This window comes from Oncorhynchus masou, chromosome 15 (assembly GCF_036934945.1).
Source record: "Oncorhynchus masou masou isolate Uvic2021 chromosome 15, UVic_Omas_1.1, whole genome shotgun sequence".
Taxonomy (NCBI): Eukaryota; Metazoa; Chordata; class Actinopteri; order Salmoniformes; family Salmonidae; genus Oncorhynchus; species Oncorhynchus masou.
In genome coordinates, this window is record NC_088226.1 from 8,610,968 (window position 1) to 8,628,394 (window position 17,427).

The 17,427-nt window shown below is 42.3% G+C and overlaps 2 protein-coding genes across 2 annotated transcripts; one reads left to right on the plus strand and one right to left on the minus strand.

Annotated features, from left to right (window-relative positions):
* Positions 1–1,650: 1,650 nt before the first annotated feature.
* On the plus strand, positions 1,651–16,016 carry LOC135555508 (tetratricopeptide repeat protein 39A-like). The gene is made up of 18 exons (XM_064987994.1): positions 1,651–1,928; positions 2,907–3,011; positions 3,511–3,642; positions 4,452–4,510; positions 4,596–4,672; positions 5,462–5,526; positions 5,818–5,917; positions 6,038–6,103; positions 6,356–6,464; positions 6,652–6,719; positions 7,023–7,082; positions 7,238–7,399; positions 7,625–7,716; positions 7,831–7,951; positions 8,080–8,191; positions 8,405–8,519; positions 8,902–9,018; positions 12,895–16,016. Exons 1-18 carry the CDS (start codon positions 1,894–1,896, stop codon positions 13,004–13,006), a joined length of 1,707 nt encoding a protein of 568 aa, XP_064844066.1. The 5' UTR covers positions 1,651–1,893; the 3' UTR covers positions 13,007–16,016.
* An 89-nt stretch (positions 16,017–16,105) lies between these two features.
* LOC135555509 (large ribosomal subunit protein mL64-like) lies at positions 16,106–17,337 on the minus strand. Its single transcript, XM_064987995.1, has 2 exons — positions 16,928–17,337; positions 16,106–16,510 (listed from the first exon to the last, which is right to left on the minus strand). The coding sequence occupies exons 1-2, from the start codon at positions 17,326–17,328 to the stop codon at positions 16,213–16,215; spliced, it is 699 nt and encodes a 232-aa protein (XP_064844067.1). The 5' UTR covers positions 17,329–17,337; the 3' UTR covers positions 16,106–16,212.
* Positions 17,338–17,427: the final 90 nt, after the last annotated feature.

Sequence of the window (17,427 nt, forward strand, 5' to 3'; positions counted from 1 at the left end):
CCCCAGTATCTCTACTTGCACATTCATCTTCTGCACATCTACCATTCCAGTGTTTAATTGCTATATTGTAATTACTTTGCCACCATGGCCTATTTATTGCCTTAACTCCCTTATCTTACCTCATTTGCACTCACTGTATATATAATTTTTGTTTTCTTTTGTTCTACTGTATTATTGACTATGTTTTGTTTATTCCATGTGTGACTGTGTTGTTGTATGTGTCGAATTGCTAATTTTTATCTAGGCCAGGTCGCAGTTGCAAATGAGAACTTGTTCTCAACTAGCCTACCTGGTGAAATAAAGGTAAAATAAAAAAAGTTAGTGTTCACCATAAAGTTGGATAATACTGTAACCTTGCCGGTTGAGCTTTAGATTAATTCCTAACTGAATTAAATGGGTGGTCAGTCCACATATTATACAATCATTTTTCAGTGATTAAATGGAAAGAAATGGGGGTGTTTACTTCAGCTGGTTATATAGTACTCTAGAGTACCACAGTACTCTATAACCCCCATAAACGGGGAAATGATTACAATTGTTTTTCCACATTTAATTTTTCCCATAGGGGATTTTAGAAACACTTCAAATGAGGACTGTGTTTCGTGAAGGCTTACCCTGGCGTGACGTTTTGTAAATCTCTCTAGGACAAGGTAACTTTTATTAATAACCTCGCATGTATTTACCTCCCAAAAATGAAAAGCTAATAAGCTGCTAATGTGGCTGTCATAAAGAACTACAAATGCCATGATGATCTGGACGAGAAGGTAAGAATCTCTGGATTAACTAGCTAAAGTTAGTTAAGTGTAGTAATTCCTAAATTGGCTAAATTTCTTTTAATAGACAATTCTGTGAACTGTTGTGCACGTTTTAAATTGACACAATAACTGCCAGTAAAGGTGTCAGCTACAGATGAAGTGCAGGAGTGTGCGGAGATTTGTAGTTTTGCAAGATGTCTACTTTGATGCTAATTAGCATTTTCGAATCGGAGTGTAAATAGAGCCGAATATATTGATAAAATTCACCTTGTGGTTTTATGGTATTATGACACCTCCACTGTGGGGCTCTATATAACTTCAGTGAGAATGGAATTCATTTGAACTGGTGTTTACTTTTAGGGTTTTCCATCTCCAGTGAGTTATACAGTTTACAGAACAGTGTTAATATGAAAAGAGTCAGACAACACAAGTAATATTCCCGAATTAATTACTTAATAAAAATGTAGGCTGTTAGAAAACTGCAGTTTCTTATCCTATTATTTTGCCAAGATATGCATAAAATGAGCCATGGCCATATTATAGACCAATTACTAATAAACGAAGAAATAGCCATGTTGACGTTGAGCCATTATGTATGTTCTTTGATTAAAGGTTATGGCAGGTTTGCAAAGTGTTCGTGGCATTGAGCCGGTTTTGTCTGGAAGGGATACAGCTTTTGTCAAAACATTTACGTCGCAGCTTTAGGAGAACTTACGCAGCAGGTTAGGATAATTGATGTAGCAGGTTAGGATAATTGGGTTAAGGTTACGAAAATGTTTAGGGTTCGCTAAAATGCAACAAACAAAAAATATATACTTTGACGTCCATTTGACAAAAGCAATATCCCTTCTAGACATTACCCATTGAGCCTGCGGATGTTGAAGGAGGAGTCGATTCAGTTCTCGTTTATTTTCCCACACCGCTTTCGAGCACTTGACGCTTCTCTGCTATTCTTCTTCTCAAGTTACAATCCCAACACGATTCCACAGCTCAATGCAACTTCTGTTCTTAACGCGGAATCAATCAACCTCCCACCCAGCTTGTTATTAAGACAATTCGCTAGTTAATGTTTTTTCTCAAACCCTTCTGAGTAGGCTACTTTTCGACAGGTGTTTTGGGCAGAGTGCCCGGAAGAAAAATGTCCAATGGGAAAGATGCACCTGCGGCAGCGAAGTAAGTTTCAACGTCGTGAAAGCTTGGCCTACTGCCCTGAACTTTTTTAAACATTTATATACATTTATATATCTTGGTTGTTCGGTTTATATAGTTATTCAACATCAATGTTGAATCAACATTAATGTAAATACGCAGCTCTGTTTTATATATTGTCAATACAAGTACTTACTGATCAAGTAACTCAGTTACATTACTTTATTCGGAAGTTATTTTAAATTGTATTTTCCTCTTTACATTGGTGTTGTGTTGACATTGAGATGGACAGGGTCAGGATGGTAGTTTAACAAGTAATATTTTGTGAGGGTTTATTTCATGTCTAATCAAATAATTCAATAAAAGACCAGTCAATGCATGAATAGCTGAAGATATCTTATTTATTTTAGAATGACTCTCCTCCCTTCTAACTTATTCCTGTGAAGTGTAGTTTTAGTTTAGTGTATGTTTATTTAATGTTTCCACGAATATTACGTTTTATGTTGAACATATGTTTTATATTGACGATCTCTTTGTGGAGGGAGAAATCCACTGTAGTGTTATCTTGAAGTCATACAAGAAGGCAGGTTTTCTTAGATCATATTGCAGCTGATTTCTAAGAGTTCTGACTCTAAATAAATGCGTACATTTGAGAATTTTTCACAGGACTAGATTGGCCGAAAGGATTTTCTTAAATTTTCTTTTTACTGTGCGTCAGAGAGCTTCAGATCCATCCGTGCCAGGTTTTAATGTTATGTGCACAAGTACAAGGAAATGCCTTTCTTGCATGCTCTGAACCCAACAATGCAGTAATGAAGGTAAGAGACACTATGAGCGGTGTGTGCAGACTGCTGTGAACAGGTGGGTGCATGTGTATTGACACGGTTGCAGGCTACTTACCTTAGAGCCCTTCCATTACCTATTTTCTTTCTCTCAGGAAGAGCGACGATACTAAAGCTGATTCTTACTGTCATGTAACCATTGTAGTGTGTGTGTGTGTAGCTCCTCACAGATGACCCTGCAGGTGTGCCTTGAAGAGTGTATGGAAGCCCTGGACCTCTTCCTCAACAACCACTTCAGTGAGAGCCTGGACAAACTGCGGCCACGGTAACAGTGCCACTCTCTCTGGACTAAAGTGGGCTTCAAACTCTCCATTGGCCAATTAGCATGTAGAGGGTGTCTTGAGGTATATTTGTGCAGCCTTTAGCCATTTGTTGTTGAGTGGTGTGTAACTTAGTGCAGCATCAGCGCTGTTGAGGTGTGATGTATTGTGGTGTAGTACAGTGAAGTGTCACACTTCCTTCTACCCATGGCATCAGGCCTCGTCACTTCTCCAGGATATGGAGTGTTTACTGAAGCTGACGCCCAGGGCTCAACGGGCAGAACGGAGGCCCTGGAAAATAAACACCATACTGCTGGAGTGAAATAGGAAAATAATTAGGTGTCTTTCCTCATTACTAATAGGGTAAAGCCAGTCTCTATATTGGAAGAAAGCCACTTTTTTTTGAAAGGAAATTAAAATGTTCGCTGGACGATAAATACTTGCTGTTTTCTGATTGTTGTCAGTGAGGTGTGTATGATGATGATGTTGTGTGTTGCATTGAAGGGCGAAGGAGAGCATGTACCATGCTCTGATCTACGCCACCGTGCTGGAGATGCAGGCTATGATGACCTTCCAGCAGGATGACATTGTCAATGCAGGCAACACCATGAAGAGTGCCCAGGAGGTCTGCCAGAGGTGAGGATGCTACTATACATGGACACTCATCTGTTTCATGTCCTCTTTAACACATTAGTTCATATTATAGACACAAGCAACATCCAGAAAAGGTAAATAGAGGGAAATCCTGGAATACTCTGACAGTTGGTCTGGCCTCTAACATTGAGGCCTAATATACCACTAGAGCTATTAGTCTCCTGTCCATCAGCCATAACCTGCAGGCAAATGAGAGCATTTACATGGCAACCAGGTCTCTTTGCGCCCCGGCTGGAATTTGCCTGTGTTTGCATGGCCAGAGCAGCTCTATTGATGGCCTACAGCAGTGGTATTCAACTCTTACCCTACGAGGTCAGGAGCCTGCTGGTTTTCTGTTCTACCTGAGAATGAATTGCCAGGTATAAATCAGTCCCTGGTTTTAGATGGGAACAATAAAAACAATCACTGAAATTGGCTTTGAAGTCCAGAGGTGAGTTTGAGGGGCCTACAGCACAGGTGTCAAACTCATTCCATGAAGAGCCGAGTGGCTGCTGGTTTTTGCTCCTCCCTTGTACTTGATTGATGAATTAAGGAACTCCCCACACCTGGATGTCTAGGGCTTAATTGAAAGCAAAAATCTACAGACACCACGCCCTCCATGGAATGAATGACACCCCTGGCATACAGCAAGCAAGGACACTTGAGATTGTTGGAGGTGGCCGAAAGGCTGTCATATGTTATTATAATGTTCCACATTAATGCCCATGTTATTAACATGAGAAACATGCATTGCTCAATGAGATGTCATCTTTTTTAGTCTTACACTCATAGATGGTCTCATTTCTTCTTAGGTTTCGGCGAAAGTCCCCTAGTAATATCAGTAAATCACCTGGAGAGCATCTAACTGAAGGTAAGAGCACTTTTATAATTGGGCATCTCAGCCTATTATTATGGCAGATTTCAAATAGCCACTGACCGGGTGTGTGGGTTTGCAGAGCAGCTCCAAGCTCTCCATGCTGATGCGTGTTATGCTGAATGCTTGCTCCAAAGGGCTGCTCTCACCTTCCTACAGGTAAGATGGGTCCTCCTGTCCTCAACTATAAATCTTACTGATCCTGGTTAATGACACTGCTGATGTTTCGTTTGGCAATTATGCACAGGTAACTGCCAAAATAAAGGAAACACTTGAGTAAATGAGGGATACAAAGTATATTGACAGCAGGTGCTTCCACACAGGTGTGGTTTTCTGAGTCAATTAAGCAATTAATATCCCTTCATGCTTAGGATAATGTATAAAAAGGCCTTGTTTGCCATTAGAAGAAGAGATCACTTATTTTGAAAAGGGGGTCTCAAGGGAGCATAAATGCTTTAAAGTGGGTGCATGTGTATGTCTGTCTCTCGATCATCAGATCTCAACCTCATGTAACCCTTATTGGAGATTCTGGAGCGGCGCTTGAGACAGCGTTTTCCACCACCATCAACAAAACACCAAATTATGTGATTTCTCGTGGAAGAATGGTGTTTCATACCTCCAATAGAGTTCCATACACTTGTAGAATCTATACCAAGATGTATTGAAGCTGTTCTGGTGGCCCTATTAAGATACTTTATGCTGGTGTTTCCTTTATTTTGACCGTTACCTGTATGTATGATAACTGTATCCAACTGATAGATAGTGGTCGATGGAACGCGTTCTAGTTGTTTGCCTTCCTGCTTCTTGGTGTTTTGAGTCTGTGTGCATAGTTTTTAAAGAGCGATCGAACAGGTTTCCCCTGTCCTCTCATTCATTTGTGAATACAGTACATTACTGTCACCAGTTGACACCTTTTGTTAAAATGTTTTATTTTCCCTCTTCCTTAAGGATGAGAACATGGTGAGTTTTATCAAAGGAGGAATCAAAGTACGCAACAGTTACCTGATTTACAAGTAAGTTTGCAGGAGAAAGGGCAGAAATGGTTCTCACATTAAACAGGCTCACACAGTGTGATTGTGAATCAACAGCTGGAGTCAATTCTGTTTACCAAATTATGCACTGCTAATACAATAAGACTGTGCTCAGTTGTTGAAACAATCATGGTAATTTTCACCGGTAAGTGTGTCGTTAGTCATTTAGATGTGTTTTTATTGCTTAATAATCAGGCATTATTACAGCCCATAATAATATGATGTATAATCATGTTAGACTATGAATTACATAATTGCCTTTTTATGACACAGGGAGCTGCACACCTTCATACAGTCAAACAGCTCTCTCCAAGGACCCAACCACATTCACTTAGAGGGAGGGGTGTCTTTTGGGATCGGAGCATTCAACTTGGTTTGTCCCACAAGCATCCCCGTATTCCATTAATGGTCCATTTGGTAGATCATTGCGTGTTTTAGCACATGTCAGTCAGACCTTATGCTGTATCACAGGATTCTGTACTGTTTTCCACAGACTCTTTCCATGTTTCCACCTCGGTTACTCAAAGTTTTAGAGTTTGCTGGCTTCTCTGGAGACAAGGTATAGTTGCTCATTCTAACTTGTCTAGAAAGTGACTGGTTTACAGCAGGGCTGCCCAACCCTGTTTCTGGAGAGCTAGCCTGCTGTAGTTAATTAACATGATTCACCTTAACAACCAGGTCATTATTATAGTCCGGTTTGCTAGATGCTCTACATGACAGCAGGTCTAAAGGAACAGCGTTGGGCAGCCCTGCTTTACAGGTTGTCTCAGTCTCCCCCCTCACAATATATAGTGAATGTTTTTGTGTGCAGGAGTATGGTCTGTCCCAGCTGAATGATGGTGCCACTACAAACAACCTGCGCTCCATGCTGTGTGCCTTGCTGTTGCTCTGTTACTACACCTTCCTTACCTTCATACTCGGTATTCTACTCTTCACAACCAGGAAGTGAATGGAGATCACAAATTACTTGGCTGTTCGGAAATGACACAATTACATATAACACGCACCATGTGTGAAAGAGCGAGAGATAAAGAACGAGAGGGTAGACTGTGTGAGTTTCTGGTTTTGTCCATACACAGCATCTTATTCAGCTCTATCATTCTACAGGGACCGGTGAGGGGGACGTGGCTGATGCTGAGAAGCTGCTGAAGCCTTTCCGGCTCCGCTACCCACAGGTGAGTGACACTCCTCCGCCCCAGGCTCTCACCCAGCCCAAAGCAAACTCAACTCTGTATGGAACACAATGTGTACCGATACCAGCAGACTCCTGGGCAAACACAATCTAAAGTAATAGGTTTACAATGTGGGCGTAATGTGGGTAAGTAATGCACTGACCATGCGTAGGCCATTTAGTCAGAGGAGGTGCTTATGCTTGAGCTACCATTGTGTAAGTGTGTCATTTTACAAGTGCTAGCCACCGACAAATTATTATATGTTGTTATCAGAGAATGTTTACATTTCTCTCCACTTCCCTTCAGGGAGCCATATTTCTCTTCTTTGCAGGCAGGGCTGAGGCAATCAAGGGAAACATTGATGAGGTGAGCCTCAAACTACATGTCTATGCTATTTTTGTTATCTTGTCTGTTTTTCCAGTCATATTTAGCAGTGGTGTTTGTATTGATAGGCCAAGAATGAGATCAGTGTGTGCCTGTAGTTTGCTGGTGGGGGTACTGTAATGACGATATGTCACCAGGCGGTGGTGCTGTTTGAGGATGGCTGCAAAGCTCAGCAGCAGTGGAAGCAGTTCCACCACATGTGCTACTGGGAGCTGATGTGGTGCTTCACCTACAAGTGCGTGTGGAGGATGGCCTACTTCTACGCTGACCTACTGAGCAATGAGAGTCGCTGGTCCAAGGCAAGAGAGTGTGCTGTAGTGTTGAGTATAGCCTAGGACCCAGTTTAAGAAAAAACCCACTTGGGCAGACACTCTTAATTGAACCCAGTCAATGGTTTTGACCTGCCCACTAACTGTATGGCTTTTAAAGCCAATGATGTATTTTTATCCCCACAACAGACTTGACATTATTAAACTCTGCTTACTGTATGGCTGGGTCCTGACTAAGGCACATCTTTCCTTCAGGCCATGTATGTGTACATGAAGGCTGCTTACCTGAGCATGCTTGCCCCGGGGGAGGCTAGGCCTTTTGGGGAAGATGAGGTGGAGCTCTTCAGGTAAACACATGTTCATCACAACAAAAACAAAAACTTGAAGTTCCCCAGTCCCATTTCATTGTGCCACCCCTCGTTCCTGGCCCCTTCTTTTTCTGTCTTTGCCCGCTCTCTTAGACAGGTGTCCACCTTCAAGCAAAAGATAGCAGGGAAGTCTCCACCCACAGAGAAGTTTGCCATTCGCAAGGCCAGACGTTACAAAGCTAGCTGCCCAGTGAGGCTCCCAGTACCTGTGCTGGTGAGACACCACAAACACGCATGCGCAAAGCTGCATAAAGACATGCACAAATCTGTTGCTAAAATGGTGAGGGTCACTTGTATTTATGTGGTTCTGACAGTATTCACTCTTGCTACACTGTGCTGTAGGAGATGATGTACATGTGGAACGGCTTTTCCATGATCAGCAAGCGGCCAGAGCTGACCGAGGGCATGCTGCAGACACTGGTGGAGGCAGAGCGCATCCTACTGGAATCTCCCGGTACTGCAACATGTCGGGGCTAACCAGTTTCATGCAGTCAGACTGACCTGGGCCAAATCAGCCTGCTTGCCTCAGCGGGTCATGAAGCAATAACCACTGTTATAATATCACCAAAAGTGAATGGATAAAGACTGAATCTACACACATTCTGCTTGAGCCTGTGTTGAGTAATTTTGAATGCATGGTTTTATAATCTGTGTTTTGTTTTGGAAGCGAATGAGTATTCAATGGATGACCGCTGTGTGATCCACCTACTGAAGGGGCTGTGTCTGAAGAACCAGGGACACATTCGGGCTGCAGAGGAATGCTTCAACAAGGTGTACAACAGGTGACGTTGGGAGTCTTTTAGTCCGCATGCCGACGCATACGTAAATGCATGCCGACGCATACGTATTATGTTTGCTGAGAGGTTATACAATTAATCTATTGGTTTATTCGGATCCCCATTAGCCGTTATTCTTCCTTAGGTCCAGAGTGTCACTTTTAACAAGCTCATCCATGCCAAAAGGAAATATTTTCACGGTATTTAATCAAACAATGTGTTCTTTGTTTTGATTAAACCACAATGTTTTATGATAGACCTCATAGCAGTGAAATGCACTCTGAATAATGTCTAGAGATGTTTTTTTAGAACAGTCAGTGATATTTAAACATGCTCTTTGTAAACGACTAAGAGGTTGTTAATATGCCGTCTGTTCTCTAACCTCCAGTGAGAAGAAGATCAAGTTTGACCATTACCTGGTGCCCAACGCTCTGCTGGAGCTCAGTGTGGTCTACATAGACACGGGCCGCAAGGAGGAGGCCATCAAACTACTGGTGAAAGCCAAGTGAGTCATCTCTTACTGGTTGTTCCAGTACAGCCTGCAAGCTGTAGTAGGATGTAGCAGGCTTAAATTCCAGCTCGACATGAAAAAACCTTATTAAACTAATGAAGATTCTGTTGATTGGTTAGTTGAAAAGAATGGCACCGGAGGAGATGGATGCTGTTTTATGGGCTCCTAACCAATTATTTAACTTATTTTGACCCGAAAAGAGCTTCTGGATATCAGAACAGCGATTACTCACCTCGAACTAGACAAAGATTTTTTTCTTTAACGAGTATTCCAGATACCCAACCAGGCCCAAATCCCTGTCATTCACGTGAAGAGAAGATGCAGATACAGGGGATGCCTCTACCATCTGTCCTATTGGCCGCTTTCAAGGAGCGTGACTCTAACCCGGACCCTTATAATAAATCCCGCCAGCTTTGAAAGGCTGGTCATGAATCGCCTCAACACTATCATCCCAGAAACCCTAGACTGACTCCAATTTGCATGCCACCCCAACAGATCCACAGATGACACAATCTCTATTGCACTCAACACTGCCCTTTCCCACCTGGACAAAAGGAACACCTACTTGAAAATGCTGTTCATTGACTACAGCTCAGTGTTCAACACCATAGTGCCCTCAGCTCATCACTAAGCTAAGGACCCTGGGACTAAACACTTCCCTCTGCAACTGGATCATGGACTTCCTGATGGGCCTCCCTCAGGTCGTAAGGGTAGCCAACAACACATCTGACATGATGATCCTCAACACTGGGGCCCACAGGTGTGCGTGCTCAGTCCCCTCCTATACTCCCTGTTCACCCACGACTGCGTGGCCAAGCATGACTCCAACACCATTACGTTTTCACACAACGGTGGTAGGCCTGATCACCCACAATGATGAGACAGCCTATAGGAAGGAGGTCAGAGACCTGGAAGTGTGGTGCCAGGAAAACCTCTCAACGTGATCAAGACAAATGAGATGATCGTAGACTACAGGAAAAGGGCCGAGCACACCCCCATTCTCATTGACGGGGCTGTAGTGGAGCAGGTTGAGCTTGAGCTTCAAGTGCCTTGGTGTCCACATCCCCAACAAACTATCATGGTCCAAACACACCAATACGGTTGTGACAAGGGAACGACAACGCCTATTCCCCCTCAGGAGACTGAAAAGATTTAGCATGTGTCCTCAGATCATCAAAGTTCTACAGCTGCACCATCGAGAGCATCCTGACTGGTTGCATCACCACGTGGTATGGCAACTGCTCTGCTTCCGACCGCAAGGCACTAGACTAGAGGGTAGTGCGTACGGCCCAATACATCACTGGGGCCAACTTCCTGCCATCCAGGACCTCTATACTAGGCGGTGTCAGAGGAAGGCCCTAAAAGAGGAAGGCCCTAAAAATGGCCAAAGACTCCAGCCACCCTGGGGCGGCAGGGTAGCCTAGTGGTTAGAGCATTAGACTACTAACCGGAAGGTTGCAAGTTCAAACCCCCGAGCTGACAAGGTACAAATCTGTCGTTCTGCCCCTGAACAGGCAGTTAACCCACTGTTCCTAGGCCGTCATTGAAAATAAGAATTTGTTCTTGACTGACTTGCCTAGTAAAATAAAGGTAAAAAAAAAAAATAGACTGTTCCCTCTGCTACTGTACGGCAAGTCTAGGTCCAAAAGTCTTCTGAACAGCTTCTACCCCCCATAAGACTGCTGAACAGCAAGTAAAATGGACTATTTGCTACTCACTGTTTATTATCTATGCATAGTCACTTTACCCCTACCTACAGTTGAAGTCGGAAATTTACATACACCTTAGCCAAATACATTTAAACTCAGTTTTTCACAATTCCTGACATTTAATCCTAGTAAAAATGTCCTGTTTTAGGTCAGTTAGATCACCACTTTATTTTAAGAATGTAAAATGTCAGAATAAGAGTGATTTATTTAAGCTTTTATTTCTTCACATTCCCAGTGGGTCAGAAGTTTACATACACTCAATTAGTATTTGGTGGCATTGCCTTAATCAATTTAAACTTGGGTCAAATGTTTTGGGTAGTCTTCCACAAGCTTCCCACAATAAATTGGGTGAATTTTGGCCCATTCCTCCAGACAGAGCTGGTGTAACTGAGTCAGGATTGTAGGCCTCCTTGCTTGCACACGCTTTTTCAGTTCCGCCCACAAACTTTCTATAGGATTGAGGTCAGAGCATTGTGATAGTCACTCCAATACCTTGACGTTGTTGTCCTTAAGCCAATTTTCCAGAACTTTGTAAGTGTGCTTGGGGTCATTGTCCATTTGGAAGACCCATTTGCGACCAAGCTTTAACTTTCTGACTGATGTCCTGATGTTGCTTTAATATATCTACATCATTTTCCCTGCCTCATGGTGCCATCTATTTTGTGAAGTGCACCAGTCCCTCCTGCAGCAAAGCACCCCCACAGCATGATGCTGCCACCCCTGTGCTTCCCACTTGGGGTGGTGTTCTTTGGCTTGCAAGCCTCCCCCCTTTTCCTCCTAACATAACAATGGTCATTATGGCCAAACAGTTCTATTTTTCTTTTGTCAGACCAGAGGACATTTCTCCAAATGTATGATCTTTGTTCCCATGTGCAGCTGCAAACCGTAGTTTGGCTTTTTAATGGCGGTTTTGGAGCAGTGGCTTCTTCCTTGCTGAGCAGCCTTTCAGGTTATGTCGATTATAGGACTCGTTTTACTGTGGATATAGATACTTTTGTACCTGTATCCTCCAGCATCTTCACAAGGTCCTTTGCTGTTGTTCTGGGATTGATTTGCACTTTTCACACCAAAGTACGTTCATCTCTAGGAGACAGAACGCGTCTCCTTCCTGAGCGGTATGATGGCTGCATGGTCCCATGGTGTTTATACTTGCGTACTATTGTTTGTACAGATGAACTTGGTACCTTCAGGCGTTTGGAAATTGCTCCCAAGGATGAACCAGACTTGTGGAGGTCTACCATTTTATTTTCTTTCTGAAGTCTTGGCTGATTTCTTTTGATTTTTTCATGATGTCAAGCAAAGAGGCACTGAGTTTGAAGGTAAGTCTTGAAATACATCCACAGGTACACCTCCATTTGACTCAAATGATGTCAATTAGCCTATCAGAATCTTCTAAATCCATAACATAATTTCTTGAATTTTCCAAGCTGTTTAAAGGCACAGTCAACTTAGTGTACGTGAACTTCTGACCCACTGGAATTGTGATACAGTAAAATAATCTGTCTGTAAACAATTGTTGGAAAAATGACTTGTGTCATGCACAAAGTAGATGTCTTAACCGACTTTGCCAAAACTATAGTTTGTTAACAAGAACTTTGTGGAGTGGTTGAAACACTTGGTTGGAGTCATTAAAACCAGTTTATGTAAACTTCCAACTTCAACTGTACATGTACATATTACCTCAACTAACTTGTACCCCCACACATTGACTTGGTACCGGTACCCCCTTTATATAGCCTCGTTATTTTGTTGCTCTTATTTATTACTTTAGTTTATTTAGTAAATATTTTCTTATTCAACAATGAAGTTGACCAGAAATAAGAGTTACGTGCTTGTAAGTAAGCATTTAATGTTGTCTATGTTGAATTGGTTGCTTTGAGGCCAGACTGGAACAAAATCCTGCACACTATTTTGTTCTACAGGACCAGGGTTGGTGACTACTGCAAGGTAGTTAGCTCCAAAACTATTAGGACAGTGACTTTCTATTTTGGCTCTGTACTCCAGCACTTTGGATTTTACATTATACAATGACTGAGGATTTGATACAGGTTAAAGTACAAAGTGCTGGAGAGCCAAAACATGTCACTGTCCCAATGCTTTTGGGAAATGTTGTTACTATGTCTTACTCATGATTCCTATCCACTTTGTTCTGTTCCCTCAGAACTAACTACAAGGAGTACTCCATGGAGTCACGCACCCAGTTCAGGATCCATGCTGCTCTCTCCAAACTCAAGGCTGACACTAGTGACCAAGATGAAATCACACCACTGTAGTATATCAGGTGTCATTGTGCTGAGCAAGCACTGGACTTGCTTCCCCTGCCATCTGTAGATGCTCCAGGAAGACTTGCTCTCTTTTTCACCCTCAGCCACTTTGATCACTGCCTCCCAAATGTTACTTGCTTTGTGGTGAAAGTCTCTGTCCTTCATGGATGGTGGTCTCTCCCTGATTAAAACACGAGTTTTGAATGGGAGTTAGCAGAAGTTGCCTCTACCTGCTGGTTCTAGATCAGAGGCATTTTATCCACCTACTGGGTGATGAACACCAGTGGTTAGGTTCAGATTCTGATTCTATCTTCAGTGTTTGAATGTGTGGTACTTACATCACTGTACTGATTAACCATAACAGTAGTTGGGAGGCAGTTGCTCAAAACAATTTGAATACAGTATATCCACTTTTTTGTGGGGGAAAACATGTTGAAATGAACTTAACAATGTAAGTAATGTTTGGATATGTGAGGTATAGTTTTGCTTTTAACTTCTCCAAAAGTGATTGATTACTGTAAGCAGTTTGACAAAAGCATCCCTTTGGTGATAACTGAATAAGACAGACATACGACTACATAACGTATGACATTGCTTTGATCCCAGAGTTATTTTAACAAATGTATTAACATTTATGTAGAAGGACCTTTAATAATCAATAGGTCATGCTACATTTGTTTTATGTAGTTGTCCCTGCTGCAATGTACAGAGGAAAGTAGAGTCGGTTGAAATAAGTTTAACCTCTGATAGTGTAAACATGATTTTAAGTAATGAATGTCAATCAAGACCTTGTACAAAGAAAGGTGTGGTTAAACAATTTGAAACACATGATTAAATATGTCCATTTGCTAGAAGCCCTCATTGTTTTATATTTTACTGGCGCGTATCTCAGTGTAACCCATCCTTGTCCAGATTGCCCTATAAATAACAAACTGATGAAGTGACTTTACAGATAGAGGTATGACTGGTACCTACACGGAGTGTACAAAACATTATGAACACCTGCTCTTTGCATGACAGACTGACTGCGCTGTGATCCCTTATTTAAGAAGGGGAGGAGACGGGTTGAAGGATTTTTAAGCCTCGACAATTGAGGCATGGTTTGTGTATGTGTACCATTCAGAGGGTGAATGGGCAAGACAAACTATTTAAGTGTCTTTGAACAGGGTATGGTACTGGGTGCCAGGCACACCAGTTTGTCAAAAACTGCAATGCTGCCGGATTTTTCACATTTAAGTTTCTGTGTGTATCAAGAATTGGTCCACCACTCAAAAGACATCCAGCCAAATTGACACAACTGTGGGAAGCATTGGAGTTAACATTGGCCATCAACCCTGTGGAACGCGTTAGACACCTTGTAGCGTCCATGCCCTGACAAATTGAGGCTGTTCTGAACGCTAAAGGAGGTGTCACTCAGATATTAGGAAGGTGTTCTTAATGTTTCGTATACTGTCTATAAACTTACCTGCTACTTCCTTGATGAACTTAATCAGTGGATCATGACATCTCACCCAGTGTCAATCATGGGGCAGGAGGTAGCCTAGTGGTTAGAGCGTTGGGCCAGTAACTGAAAGGTTGCTGGATTGAATCCCCAAGCTAAAAATCTGTCTTTCTGCCCCTGAACAAGGCACTGTTCTCCAGTAGGTTGTCATTGTAAATAAGAATTTGTTCTTAACTGACTTGCCTAGTTAAATAAAGTTTACATACACGGTCTGCACAACAGTGTGCACTATGTAAGCCAGGGGATAAATATTTTACATTGAAATTAATTTTGTGAAGTCAGCATACAAATACACAAAACCTATAATACATGATCTAATTGTAGGGTGTACACCTAAACTCTTGGGGCCAGTATCCCAGACACAGATGAAGCATAGTTCTGGACTAAAAATATATTTTCTAATGGAGATTCTCTATTGAGCATGCTTAACCCAGGACTAGGCTTCATCTGTGTCCGGGAAACTGACACCTTAGGGTTGCAATGATATTCAGGTATTTTTAACATATTGAGAGCCAGACTGAGGGTCTTGAGACCATGACCAGACCAACCCTCAAGATCAAGTCTCAATTTCTGGTGTACACTATATACAGCCTGCCAATTTCATATGGTTCTGGATGGTGGTTTGCTAACCCCATGCCTAGCCTCATCCCTCTAACTATAACCTAACTTTAACCAATTAAAATCCCTGTGTCTTTGGATCTGACTTTTATGTTAAACATATCTCATACACTGAACAAAAATATAAATGCATCATGTAAAGTGTTGGTCCCATGTTTCATGAGCCAAAATCAAAGATACACCTTTTCCATATGCACAAAAAGCTTATTTTTGTGCATTTGTTTTTACATACCTGTTTGTGAGCCTTTCTCCTTTGCCAAGATAATCCATCCATCTGACAGGTGTGGCATATCAAGAAGCTGATTAAACAGCATGATCATTACACAGGTGCACCTTGTGCTGGGGGCAATAAAAGGCCACTCTAAAATGTGCAGTTTTGTCACAATCCTAGACCACATCTGTGAACTGCCCAGATGGCTGGTTCAGCCAACAGAAACAGTATCCTCTTTGTGAACTCTCTGGAGTGGCACCAAGCAGTTTCACTGCAACAACTTGCAAGGAACCCTGACTTCTGCTCAGAACTCCACAGAGTATAGCTTTTTGCAGCAGTTAACAAGGCACAACAACCCCCCTCCTTACTCCTGGCATGCTACCTCCAGGGTTAGTGGATGTGGACTAACCATGCAGCATACTTCTACAACTGGTACACACAGAACAATGTGGCCCGCCAACCCTGTATCTATAGGTGATCCACAGAGGACGGCTGGTCAAATGTGACATACAGCTTCCCTTAATCTGTGTGAGGAAAGACTTAGTCAATATTGTGATTCTTTGTTTTTCCTTCTGCATCTCCGGATAAGAAAAGTCTGCAAAACAGCTAAATGTGGTGTGATGTGGATTTTGCCTGTTTTTAATATATTGTGTAATTGTTTTCCAATAATAAACATGTTTATATCACATGAAAAATCATTCTTCCTATACTAGCTACTAGTCTATAGCTCAGTAAATAAAATACTCCTGAGTGTCAGTAAAGTATGATGAGACAGACCTAGTTCTAGTGCGTTTCATTTATTACAGCAGCCAAACTCAAAACGCACAGTTGACAGCAATACATTTACAAAGTTGACTAAATAGTCATATTTACAAAGTCAGTGCCTTAAGACGAGGAATCAGCCGAGGAAGCAGCAGGAGGGATGTGGCTCTGTTCTTCTTTTAGTCTACGTTTCATCAGCTTCCTTTTCTTCTTCTCCTCCTTTTCAATTTCACTGACCATCTCCAGGAACTTGGGGCTACGGGGGTCCATAGCATACCCAAAGCGTTCTCTGGCCTCGGCTAGCAGCCTTTCACGACGGGCCTTCTCATCTTTCAACTTCTGTTTCGCCTCATGTTTTTCCTTCCTCCAGTCAGCCACCATCTTAGGCATCTTGGCCATATTGGCTGCAACCAGTTTCTCTCTGCAAAAGAAGGAGGGAGTGTTAGCCAAGTATCATGTCATCATAAAAGCTACTCTAAAAAGGGATGGTTAGACAGAGCTTTATCCACCTGTCAAGGAAATGCTGTACTTCCACAACACTATCAAAGAACAATATGAATTGGAACCAAAGCCTATCAGACTGTTGAGCATATTTATTTACGTTATACATACATGCATGCATGCACACATACATACACATACATACAAACAAAGGGGCCTCTCATTGAGAGATATCATGCCTATGTAACTAGTTGCCTTGAGTCATATAGGAAAATGTCAAGCAGCAACTACCATTCTCAATTTCTCTCAATGTTATCTAGTATGGCACATTGCGTAGAAACAAACATGTCATTTGACAGGTCCTAAAAAGATAGCTAGTATTAGCATGGCTGTTTACCTCGCGAGACGTTTCGCATTGGCTTCCTTCGTTTTCGCCTCGACGTTCTTCAGCATCACCTGGAGCGGAGGGTTCCATTCCCTCTCCTCTGCTATCATCTCCTCGAGCTGGGCATGGCTAGGCCACAGCTTTGCAGGGTCGATTCCCGACGAAGAGCCATACCGCCCGAATAGCTTGCGGTCATACTTCGCTGTCTTCTGCCATTCCGGAGTTTTCTCGCTTTCCCTATCTGGTATGTATGAATCTTTCAAATTTAATTTCAGTGGTTTAGGGTTATAATTTGCTATCTGATGTAGAAGCCCGCAGTGTGAGCTGGCAGGATTATACGATTTTAAGGGTGAAACCATTCGAATAGCCCAGCTAAATATTGCTGTCCTCCTGCACAGCATGGAGGTCGCCATTTTTGGTGGCAAAGTTCGGAGGACCCTCGTTGCGTCAGATTTGATTGCTCATAGCTGACTACAACATCGCCTGTCCGTTATTCTTATCATCATCATCAT